Source organism: Camellia sinensis, chromosome 13, assembly GCF_055761805.1.
Source record: "Camellia sinensis isolate YWXY chromosome 13, ASM5576180v1, whole genome shotgun sequence".
NCBI lineage: Eukaryota > Viridiplantae > Streptophyta > Magnoliopsida > Ericales > Theaceae > Camellia > Camellia sinensis.
Window position 1 is genome coordinate 92,731,409 of NC_138973.1, and position 12,434 is coordinate 92,743,842.

The 12,434-nt window shown below is 33.6% G+C and overlaps 1 protein-coding gene across 1 annotated transcript; it reads right to left on the minus strand.

The window, feature by feature from the left end:
• Positions 1 to 4,548: 4,548 nt before the first annotated feature.
• Positions 4,549 to 11,988, minus strand: ATMND1 (Mnd1 family protein). The gene is made up of 11 exons (XM_028220390.2): positions 11,851 to 11,988; positions 10,496 to 10,576; positions 9,105 to 9,221; positions 8,862 to 8,900; positions 8,643 to 8,750; positions 8,476 to 8,538; positions 8,332 to 8,383; positions 8,139 to 8,183; positions 7,954 to 8,033; positions 5,244 to 5,336; positions 4,549 to 5,099 (listed from the first exon to the last, which is right to left on the minus strand). The coding sequence occupies exons 1-10, from the start codon at positions 11,851 to 11,853 to the stop codon at positions 5,265 to 5,267; spliced, it is 660 nt and encodes a 219-aa protein (XP_028076191.1). The 5' UTR covers positions 11,854 to 11,988; the 3' UTR covers positions 4,549 to 5,099; positions 5,244 to 5,264.
• Positions 11,989 to 12,434: the final 446 nt, after the last annotated feature.

The following is a 12,434-nucleotide window of genomic DNA, read 5'->3' on the forward strand; positions in this document are numbered from 1 at the left end:
TACTTTTTAATCCCTCCAAAATTTGAAATCTCCCTCCAAATATTTTAGTTTTTTGGCGACTAAAATATTCTTTTGTCGCTAAAAATACACTTTTAGCGACCAAACTTTTGGTTGCCAAAGATAAAAAATAAATTTTTTTTTTTCTTTTCATTTGGCTACTAAACAATTTTAGTAGCTAAAACTAACTATACGGCTATTAAAATATTCTTTTGTCGCTGAAAATATACTTTTGGCGACCAAACTTTTGGTCGCCAAGGATTAAAATATTTTTTTTTCTTTTCATTTGGCTACTAAACAATTTTAGTAGCTAAAACTAACTATACGGCTACTAAAAATTTTTTTGTCGCTGAAAATATACTTTTGGCGACCAAACTTTTGGTCGCCAAAGATAAAAAATATTTTTTTTTCTTTCATTTGGTTACTAAATAATTTTAGTAGCTAAAACTAACTATACGGCTACAAAAAAAAATTTTGTCGCTGAAAATATATTTTTGGTGACCAAACTTTTGGTCGCCAAAGATAAAAAAATAATTTTTTTCATTTCATTTGGCTACTAAACAATTTTAGTAGCCAAAACTAGCTATACGGCTACTAAAATTTTTTTTAGTCGCCAATTGTAATATTTTTAGTGACTAAATTTTTTTTTAGTCACCAATAATCAATATTCCCCGACTAAAAAAAATTAGTAGCTAAATATTTGACTTTTGCCGACTAATATTATTTTTAGTCGCTAATTCCACAACTTTTGGCGACTAAATTTTTTTTAGTCGCCAAAAGTGCATTTTGTTGTAGTGAACGTAGCCCTCGCCGCCCTTTTCGATTTGGTGTAAAAAGTCCTCTCAAATTCTTGGTAGATCTTGATAAATCTTAGAGAGAATATTGAATTTGGTGAGTTTGTAAAGAGAAGTGAGAGCAAATATGAATACAGAGAGAAAGTGCTGAAAAAGTGGTCAAAACATCTCTTGGGTGTCAGTTTTGAGGAAAAGAGCACAAAAATGGAGACAGACACGCCGAAATCCGCCCCGAGCGGTTTGAATTCCGCACGAGCGAAAATTTTTCCCTTCACGGGCGAATTGCTCTAGTGAGTTGCCCAGAAAACCACTCAAAATTCGCTCGAATAGGACCTAAAATCCGCTCGAGCAGTTTTCTGCCTAGAAAACTCTGAAAATGTTGAAAAACCCTAAAAGGATCCGCTCGGGCGGTTTTTAATTCCGCACGAGTAGTTTTGCCCAGAAATTCAGAAGGTGATTTCGCAAACCAAGGCAGGTTTCAATGCCTAAAACTCAAAGTATATAACCCGAAAAGTTACGAGAGATTACGTAAGAGTAGAACAAATTTTCAATGATTCAAAGCGATGAACAAAACACCGAAAGTACATACTAATCCACTAGACAATACTGTTCAAGCCCGAAACCCGGGACATCACAACCTTACACTATGTTTGATAACTTATGAGAGAAAATACAAGAAAGGAAAAGATTGTGATTTCTCTACCTCTTATTTGGATAAGAGAGAAGAGAAAAAATATATATATTTATATTGTTCGATTAAAATTATATAAAAGAAATGAAATGATGTATAATATTATATTACTAAATTAACTTTTTATAGGTGTTAATCTTCTTATTTATTATATATCTAAAAGGGTAATTTTGGTATTATAACAAAATAGTATTTAGTTGGTTTCATTTCTCCCTCAATCTCTTCACTTTTGAAAGAGTTCAAAATAGGAGTAAGGAGAGAAATAAGTTTATCTCCATTTTTTCCCTTTTCACTTCATTTCTCTTTGTTTTACTTATTCAAACAAGTGATACGCATCAAGAGAAATGCATTTCATTTTATTTTCCCCCCTTCCCAAATCACTCAATCCAAACGAAAAATTATTTCTTGGTCCAGGGGCATCACGTAGCTATGTCTTTGGCTAATCACAAACCACCATATCCCCATATGTTCCCCAATCACTCAACACAAAATAGTGGACTACATCCCCTCCATCAATCACAATACACTTGAATCCCCACGTGACCATGCACCAATACCACCAAATAACTTCTGCAATCCAAACAGGCTGTTAGTGTTTGTTAATTTCAAGAGCAAATAAATGTTTTAATAATATAGTTAATAGTTGTAGTAAATGAGTATGAAAACAAAAATAAAATTGATAGCCCACCCCATTATCTCTTTTCTCCTGTGTCTCTACCCCATGTTAGCCAAAAATATATCATAAAGTTTTTATTTTATCAATTTAAACTCTAAAATTTTGATTTGTTTTCAATTTAAATCATTTGCTTATTTTCATAAAGTAAAATTGATGGAAAAATAAATATTTTGGTTATTAAACTCAATGAAAAAATGTATTTTAAACATTTTATGTATATCTACATTGAATTTAATGATTGAAATATTATTTTTCTGTTAATTTTACTTAATAAAAATAGAAAAATGATTTAGATTTGAAAACAAATTAAAAGATTAGAGTTTAAATTGACAAAATTGAAAACTCAGGATTTATTTTGTTAATTTTTTTTTTGTTTGTAATTGTCCCCTTTTTTTCTTTGGTATTTTTTTTACCTTTTAATTTTTTTAATCAATGCTTTAAAAAATTATTTAAAAACTTACTTCGAAAATATCTTTTTAATTAATAATAAATAATTTAGTGACTTTTTAAGTTGTTTGATTTTTTAAGTCAGATTATTATTATTATTATTATTATTATTATTTTAATGTTCAAACGACCTCTAACACCATTGGAGTGTAAAAAACTAAGATAATTAGTGAAAAATTCGAACTTAAAAAAATAAGAGATAATTAGTGAAGAATTCAAACTTGTGAAACCATAAAAAAATAAGAGATAATTAGTGAAGAATTCAAACTTGTGAAACCATATGTTACTTGGTCAAGTAATAATCTATTTTGATAATAAGGAGGCCCTGAAAAGTTGTTGGTGCCCTAGAAAATTGTTGAAAGGTCCTCGACGATTGACAGACGATAGCCGGCGACAGTGGCTAGGGTATAAATAAATGGTGTTGATTATAGGGCCTTTTGGGAAGCTAAAAAAAAAATCAATTTTTAATTTTTTACTTATTTTGAGTCACATTAACTCTTACATTTTTTACGCACAAAAAGACAAAATAAACTAAAAAAAGTAAAAAAACTAACTTTTTATCTTTCCAAAATACCACTATATAAATGAATATATAGATAACATGTATATAATAAATAACATTTAAATGGATAGGTGGATAAATAGGCGATAAGTATACACTTAAGTGACATTCAAATAAATAAATTAACGAGAAAGAGTATGGTACACACCACTTAAAAGATGTGTACCATATGCACCTGATAATTATAGAAGAAAATTACATAATTTTATATTTTCTAAATGATAACTAAAATATATATATATATATCATAACCAAACATAAAAAAATCATTAAAATTTCAAAATAATGTAATAATTAAAGAAGAAAATAACGTAATTAAAAATATATATGATATAAGAATAAGATGCGTATAATAAAATTCTCTTAAACAAATGGAAAAAGATTGGTAGCTCGAAAAATGGCTCGAAAAAGAAGAGAGGGGAAGAGGAGGAGAGAGGGAGAAAGAGAGAGGAGAGGTCATCGCAGCTCCCCGCCGTTGTCGCAGCTCCCCTCCAGTCCTTCTTCTTCCTCCTCCATCGTAGCCCCGCCGCAGCTCGTCGCAGCCCCGCGCAGCCCCGCCTCCTCCTCCAGCCCGATTTTTATGGCCCCCTCCCCTCCACTTCTCCTTCTTCCTCCTCCTTCCCCCTCCTCCCGATCTGCAAACCCACCCTTCTTCTTCTCCACCCTTCTTCTTCTTCTTCTCCCTTCTTTTTCTTCTTCCTTTTGCAACAAAAACACAAGAAAAAAGAAAAAAAAAAAAAAAAAAGGACACCAAAACGACGTCGTTTTCGTGTCGAGCCAAATTCGAGCCACCGAGTTTTGAGGTACGTAGCGGGGTCGTAAACAAATATGTAAACTTTTGACAGATTGATATCTTTCTGTACAAGTCAATGTCCTTTAAACAAAAAAGCGTATTTACTTAAAATTTTCAAAAATGAATCTCATGATGCATTCAATCAAATAGCTAAGATGCAGATGAGTGCGTCGCTACTGCACACGTTAGGGACTTGTTGGAACTTTCGCAAGCCAAGGAAGGCTCCTTGACGTCACCATCTGGGCAGGGAACAAGAAACCATCTGATTTGGGTTAATGCAGTGATATTGAGAGACATCATCATGAATATTTTGGGCCTATTCTTATTCTTCTCTTTTTCTTTAAAAAAAAATAATAAATAAAAACAATAAAAAGCGTTGAAAACACCTAATTGTTTTCATATTCTCTATGCCAAATAATTTTTTTTTGCTAAAAAGTGAATTGTTTTATCTATATCATTCTGTTTTTTTTTTTTTTTTTCCTTCCTTCTGATGACGTTGTGCTGGGAAAAAATTATAAGAATGTCAAGAATATCTGTAACTTAACAGTCTTAATCCCCAATCACTTAAAATTGACTACACAAATCTTATTTTGTCATCTTCAAATTTTTGAAATTTTATTTTACTTTCAGCTCACCATCAAGTTGTACAAAACAAGCAAAACACCATCATCATGCGTGAAGCCTAATATTTTTTTCACAGAATTAAGAAAAAAGACTAAATTACAATGCTAATTTGAGAGAAATCTAACTCATAATGAGTATCAAGAAAGCCATCACAAACAAGAAAATGATCAAGTCTCATGCAAAAAGCACCGACAAAATGCAATTGTGCAAATTAAACGTGTTTCTCCTAACTGTTTTTGTGAAAGCAAAAGGTATATTTGCAGCATCCAAAATTTACAAGTTTGTTGGTTGAGTTTCTCTCCATCCCCCACATTCGTCAAGGTTGGGGGGCTTATGGGTACGGGTAAAAAAGGATATCTGTTGTCAGATAATAGCTCATCCTCAAGTTTTAAACTAATCAATAAGATCATTTCTGTTCTCGTTTTTTCTTTCTTCGTTTTTCTAGTGTGCTTGATGTTGAGCTCAAACATACATTTGTAAGTCCTTTAAGTGACCCATTTTTACCATTCGTGACCCTACAAGCAAGACCACACCAATCAAACAGTAGAAACAAAATTGCATATTTTGTTTCTCTTTTAAATAATTTGGTGTAATAATAAGCGCTTCTTAGTATAGTAATTGCAGTTAAAAATTAAGAGTCTTAAGCCAATCTACAATACCTATGGATTGCCTTCGGGGATCTAATCACCAACTGGCCCTAGAGGGAGCATTGCTGGTAACTCCAAATAGTCGAAATCATCCGTTATTCCCACCTGCAATAAGATATAAGAAAGGTATCTAATGGCAAGAATGAAATGGAAATGAGAAACATTCTTTGCAGCTGACTGAAGAAATTGGGTTCTTATATTAGCCTATTCACACTAAAGATTCTGCTATATTAACAGGTTTGATAGGCAATTTGAATATAACAGAAAATCATGGTATTTCTGATATGGTATAGAACCTAAATTATGAGATGCAATGGGATAATCATACAGATGTATCGAAGGCTTAAATATTTCCTTTGTGCCAGTGGAATAGAGAGTTCCAACTTCCGACAAAGAACATAATCCCAAGGTGTATTCCAATCGATATTGTGGGAGCAAAAAAAAGATATACCTAAAATGGCAAACAGAGTACATCCAAGCCCATCCGAGATGGGCCGAATGAAGCCAAAGCCCACTGGACTGAAAGTCATTGCCGAATAGACATGAAAGACAAAATGAGAGTACATTGAGTTAAGGGTACTTGTGCCTAGTGTTTTTAAAGGCTCAAGGCGCACTAAGGAGCTGACGGTCTCTCGGGGCCTAGGCGCAAGGCGAGGCGCGGGTTTTATTGAAGTAAGGTACACAGTCTTAGTAAAAAAATAGATAAATTAACATAGATTAATCATTCATAGTATTAAGACAAAAAAAAATTTTAAAATAAAAAGTAATCAAGACAAATTATAGAATAATTATGCACTAACTTTAATTTATTCATCAATTCTTTCTCTTCACTTTACATGCACTTTAATTATGTAGCAACTTTGTTTAAACTGTACAAATAACACAATATTATTAAACGCAATTTGTTGATTTTTTTTTCATACTAGTTTTTTTATTTTCATATGTTTGAAGCTGGAAACAAATTTCATATTAATTTCATGACAATAAAATTGTGTATAACTTTTAAAATTATTTTCAATAGTTATTTATGTAGTTGTTTTATTTGAATTGAATGTAATTACTTTTAATTGTTTTTTAATTAAATTTTGATATTTAAAAATTTGAATTCATAACATAAATGAAAAGAATTAATAAAATAAGTGAAGCAAGAGAATAAGAGAGATAAGAGAGATAAGAGAGACAAGAAAAAGGGTTAGAAAAATGAAAAATAATTTTAGTGTAATGTAATGTGTGATTAATTAATTATTTGTAATTTTTTTTTCCTAACAGAGAAAGGGAAAAAAAAAAAAAAAACAGACCAACAGTGTAATATAATTTGTAATTTCAGTGTAAAATAATTACAAATAATTTGTATTTTACCAACAATGTAAAATAATTTGTAATTTCAGTGTAATATAAGCCCTATTTGTATTTTTTATTTTTATTTTTTTCAATAGAGACTGAACTGAAATTAATAAGAAGAAAAAGCATAAGAATAAGAAGAAGAGAGAAAGAGAGTTGAAGTCGAAGTTGAAGAAGCAAACCAACAAAAAAAAAAAAACAAAGCAAGTCAAAGAAGAAGCAAACAGCGAAGCAGTGAAGAAGAAGAAGAAGAAGAAAAGAAGAAGAAGAAGAAGAACTGACCTGATGAGCCGAAGTCGACGTCGAGAGAGGAGAGGAGCCCAGTCGAAGTCGAGAGAGGAGCTCAGCTGAAGTCGAAGTCGACAGATTTCTTCTTCGATAGATTAGGGCTTTGAGTGAGTCATACACTGATTTGGGTTGGGTTATGTTGTATTACATGAGTTGTAATCCTATGTTGTTGGAGCCTCTCCCACACAGATCACAACCGTTAGATCAGATTCAAGAAGAAAAAAAAAAAAAACCCCCTTCAGGCTCGCGCCTTGCGCCTCGCTACGCCTGGTCAAAGTCACGTCCAAGGCGCGCGACTCTTCAAATGCGCCTCGCCTAGGTCCCCTTCAGGCGCAATGGGTGCACCTCGCTGCGCCTTGCGCCTAGGTGCGCTTTTCACAACACTGCTTGTGTCGTACGTCAGAGCCGAGTATATCAGGTAAGTCAATATGGTCCCATTAAGTGGGACCAAACTGCCCATTTCTAAAAAGTGTAGTAGGGAGATGGGCCCTAAGAGAATGATGATGAAGGACTAAGTTACATGGAGAAAATATCAAGGAGAATGACTCTATAAAAGGGAGAGGGAGGCTGAAGGAGGAGGGATGTTCTAAAAACTTGTACCTTAAGAAACCAAAAGCAACTAATCTTTCCATAGAAGCCAACTTGCTAGTCGGAGTGCTAATTCCAGCACCACTGACCAGAGTTGTTCTTCTGTTTCAGGTGACGTCTCAAGGATCTCTCGAGGGCTTGTCTGGATCAAAGGAGTATTCCAAAACCACCTCCCCACAAATATTAAAGCTGTGTTTGGATCATGGATTTGGATGGAGATTTAGAAAGCAAAAGAGAAAGGGAAAGGCGAGGGAAATGGAGAAAAAATTAGCTTATATTTCATTGACATTTCCCTCCCCATTTCCTTTCTCTTTCCAAATTCCTATCCAAATCCACGAACGATTCAAGCACAAACTACAGATGTAAGCTCCTTCCACAGATTTCAGCTTGACAGAGCACAATTAGGAGGGATGTCACTTTTGGATAGCAGGGTGCTGGTGGATTTAATTGTGCTCCACAGTTTGTAAGGAAATGCACATGTAAATTAAAAAAATAAGGAAGATACCTCCTTGTACATGTGTTCAAGCTGCTCTTTGGCCTGAGGGAAATTGTTTGAGCACCATTGTCGCACTGTGAAGATGTTGTCTGAGTTTTTGCATATAAGGGCCAAGAAAACAAAGAATAATACAAGTTAATTATTCTTTTCAGGCCAGAAAAAGGAAAGGGAATCAAATGGGTTAAGAGGCAAACCTGTCCATCTGTTAGCTGCTGCATGCGCAACTTCTATAGCTTTCTCTGCGAACATTACAATTAAAAGATCAGTATGTCGTAATGCTCACAAAATTAAGGAATCGCTGAGAAACTAAAGTATGTTCTCATAGGAAAAAGGATGTTGCTCATTAAATAACATAGTTAAAGCATCAAAATATAGACTTCTCTTAACTCATTGATTCAACGGCAGCTGGATCATTGTCTGCATACTGTCCCATTTCATCCTAAAAAATCAAGTAACGGACTATAGTCACAAACATAAAAAAATGATAGGTTATAGCGCTTAAAAATGACAAAGGAAAGGACATGCCCCAACCTTTAACTCATTACACTTCTGTTCAATAGCTTTTAGCTCACCTAAGGCCTCCTCCCGTTCATCCTAGTAAAAGAATAAAAATGTAGATATGACAAAGGCCAAAGAGTTATCATCTTTATAAAATTTAGTTCAAAGCACAGCAACATAACAAAACTTTATGTACTTACAGATTCCTCCCTTCCCTTCTTCAAGGAACCACATTGTTCAACAAGTTCTGCAAGCCTTTTCTTACTGCTTTGAAGATCAGCTTCAAGTTTCCGATACACATTCCTCAGCTGTTAAACAACACATATTAGCATAGGTAATATGAAGATAGGTAGGTAGACTATCAAGAACATAGACACGAAACTACTACATAAAGCTAGGTTGTAGAACATCAACTTTACCTGATTACCAGCACAGCTTGGAAGACTCCAGAAGTATACCTGAAATTTGCAAAGAAAGAAACCATATACATTATCATTATGTACTAAACAGAATGGTGTAGATAAATTTCATAGTATGGAAACTTATTCCAAATGGCAAGACAAAATCACATATGCAAGGCAAAACATATCATGGTCAGCTGTGGAGTTCCAAAAGGAAATTAAATTCTCATTTTTAACTCCATCCACACATGATTTACTCACAGAAGTTCCTATCTTGTCTTTTGAAACAAGGTCATCATCTACTAGACTTTGGACAACATCTTTTACTGATTGGCTAATAACACCTTTCTTGGGGCCCAGCTTCTCAAGTTCCTTGAGCTGAAATCCATCAACAAAACATACATGTCACATGAATCTTGTCACAAAAAAGATCAACCGAGTTCAAACTTGGAACAGGACTACAAGAACAAAATAAAATGCCAAAGAAGGATATAGTATAATACTATAAAAAATTATCCAATAACATGTAAAATGAAAACATATAGAGAATAAGATAAAATAAAATAAAATTTCTTGCTTCTTGTTGGTAAACGCATTGGAATCCTTATGTCAACCTTAGCACACCAAGGAACTATAGCACGTGAATGAGAAGTGCTACAAAACTTATCTTTCCCAGTAAATGTATTTTCTTGGTACAATGGTGGGCTGCCAAGTGTGAGCAAGCAGGTTTGCATCTGAGGCATCCATTTCAATCAAATATGTCAAAGGTAAGGTTTATAGTCTAGTCCATCGTTCCTAGCAGGCGACTACCACTTAGGAATAGCCAATTTTAGCTTCCATTTGAGTGGGCATATTTCTTTTATATTTTCACAATTAAATTACCAACACAGCAAAAAAGCCATTAACATCACCTCCATGGAGGTTGCACATGCCATGTCTAACTACACTAGCAATAGTGCAACTAGGATGATGAGGAGGAGATGGGAAGTAAATGGTATATATTAGCCTCTCATAATTTCGAAAGGTCAACTTCCCATTGCAATACCAAAGAGATACCCCAGCTCACTTCACCTAATAATAGATTCATATAAACATATAACTGGTTGGGAGTAACTAATTATGAACTACGACAAAACATCTGCAGTTACAAATAGAAGTTACTAATTATGAACTACAACAAAAATTTAGATTTGCATGTTTTGCTTGTGTTTGTCACAATTTATGATGGTTCATATAGCAACAAGCTCATGAAACTACTGTTGCTAACAATTATAGTTAAAGCAAGAGACAGGTGATGATGCATATAATTCCTAAGATATTCTGAAATCTGACAATCCATAACCCAATGCAGGTGATAGAAAACAAGGACAAAATTTCAACAAGCAATTCCCACTTCATATTGAAGACCCCATGGACCCCAGCCAAAAGAAATAAAAGGGAGAGCAAAACTTGCTCTAGTGAATGCATTCAGCGTAGCTGATTGCAACAAAAGTTGAATAACAAGAAGCATGCCAATCAGAACTGTTTTGTCAACTAGAATATATAAAGCCCCTCTTCTTGTATCTGATGATAGCCCTTTCACAACAATGATCAGATGGAAAAAGATACCAAATAGCTCCAATTGGAACAAGATGCAGTGGTACAATACTCACAAGAAAGAAGTCCTGCGAATCGTAAAAGATTTGAAGCATCTTTTCACGCTTCTCTTCCAGTGAAAGACCTCTTTTCTTAGACTACGCCACCAATGAAGAAGTAGAAGTTAGATTGTGCAGCATGTATTCTATTAAAATGCAGCAAAATCTGATAGTCAATACAGTAGAAAAGGCTAGTAGAAGCTACGAAAATAATGTTGCCAAGTGGCAAAGTAAACATACAAACTATACAATTCAATAGGGAATGGGAATGACTTCTAAAGAATTGAAATGAGATTTGTTATGGTAGTAAATTATGCATCTGACTACAACAACACCCATTTTTCAAACAGTTGTAGCTAATTTTCAATGACCATGAATAACCACAATGTTTTAGTATCTCATACTTGTCAAATTATTCATTTGCACATCATTGATACAAAACTACCATATTTTATGAACCCAAATTTGCTCTTCAAAACAATTCCCTTCTCATTCTACTTTCATAGCTCACTTCCAAGCAAAAACCATAGTAGACTACACTAGAAGATTCAATTCAAATTGCTAGCCCCTTTTGGCAGCTAACTGATATCCTTTACCCAAACCCATTCCATCCTAAAGCACAAAATTAAAAATGAAACAATAGCCCATAGCAATAAAACTGCATAGCCTAGAAAATTCCCCTACTTAATTCTGACTTTCAGAGTGTTTTTGGATCATGGATTTGGGTAAGGATTTGGAAAGGGAAAGAGAAAGGGAAAGGAAAAGGAAAAAGGTAAGTGAAATGTGAATGAAATATAGCTACATTTTACTCACCTTTCCCCTTTCCCTTGCCTTTTCCCTTTCCCTTTCCAAATCCCTACCCAAATCAATGATCCAAACATCAGTTGAAATTTTCTCCACCAATTCCAATATCAAGCTTGAAATTTCCAATCACAGTACTTCAATTTCAGTACAAACATCTATATATATATATATATATAGATATGGTGAGCTAAATTTCCTTTAAATTAAAGTCATAGAAAGAGAGGAAAGATCAAAATCATAATCTAAATTCGATCATGGCCTAATAAACATTCATACATAAATGCATAAACATGCAAACACAAACACATTTATATGAAAAGAAAGATTCAGAGATGGAAAGTCACAAATCACAATCAGAATGTGTTAATCATCAAACAATGAGCTCTAAACCATATCAAAATCATCAGACGATATAAAACCCTAAAAAATTTGTAATGGATCTAAACAGAAACATCTGTGAATGCATTAATCAAAACAGAAGTGCAAGATATATCGACACGATCGCAATTAGATAGGCGTATGAGCTGATTCAGATCAAAGTTAGGGTTCGAAGAGATTGAATTAATTACCATAGCAACGAGGCTTTTGTTGCGGTTGTCTTGCAGTTGAAAACAAAGAGGCCCAGATTTGAGTGTGGAAAGGATGTGTGTTGAAGAAGAAGAAGACGACTCGCGTAACGTGTGTTCATCATTTTGGCGGGAAATATTTTGTTGTATTTATTCTCCACCTAAAATTAGGAGTAATTATTTGGTGTTTTGAAGTTTCAAGTTGATTTTCTTATTTGAGAGAACATTTGGACCTTGTTTGGAGACTCAATATTTTAGGTAAAAAATTATTATAAATTGTCACATTATTATCTTTAATTTTTTTATACATCTTTTTGTAAAAAATTTAAATATTATTAAAATAACATATTCCAAAACAAGGCCTTAGGATTAGTAGGTTCATTTTATGACTAATTTTGGTAATTCAAATCATTCACTCTTTAGCACTCATTGAGTAGAATATTCATATAAAAAATCAATACGATCAAAATTTGTATTAGAAAAAATGGTAAATTACACTGACACCCTATGAGGTTTCTCTTTAATATAGATCCTCCTCACATTTAAAAAATTGCATTCTCTTCCTTAAGATTTGTAATCTCATTGCA

Excerpts from the sequence above, each read along its gene's own strand:
- ATMND1 (XM_028220390.2), bottom strand. Across the intron at positions 8,384-8,475 it reads AGAAGTGTAATGAGTTAAAG|GATGAAATGGGACAGTATGC; the intron begins GTTGGGGCATGT and ends TTGATTTTTTAG. Across the intron at positions 8,184-8,331 it reads AGCTGCCGTTGAATCAATGA|AGAAAGCTATAGAAGTTGCG; the intron begins GTTAAGAGAAGT and ends TAATGTTCGCAG.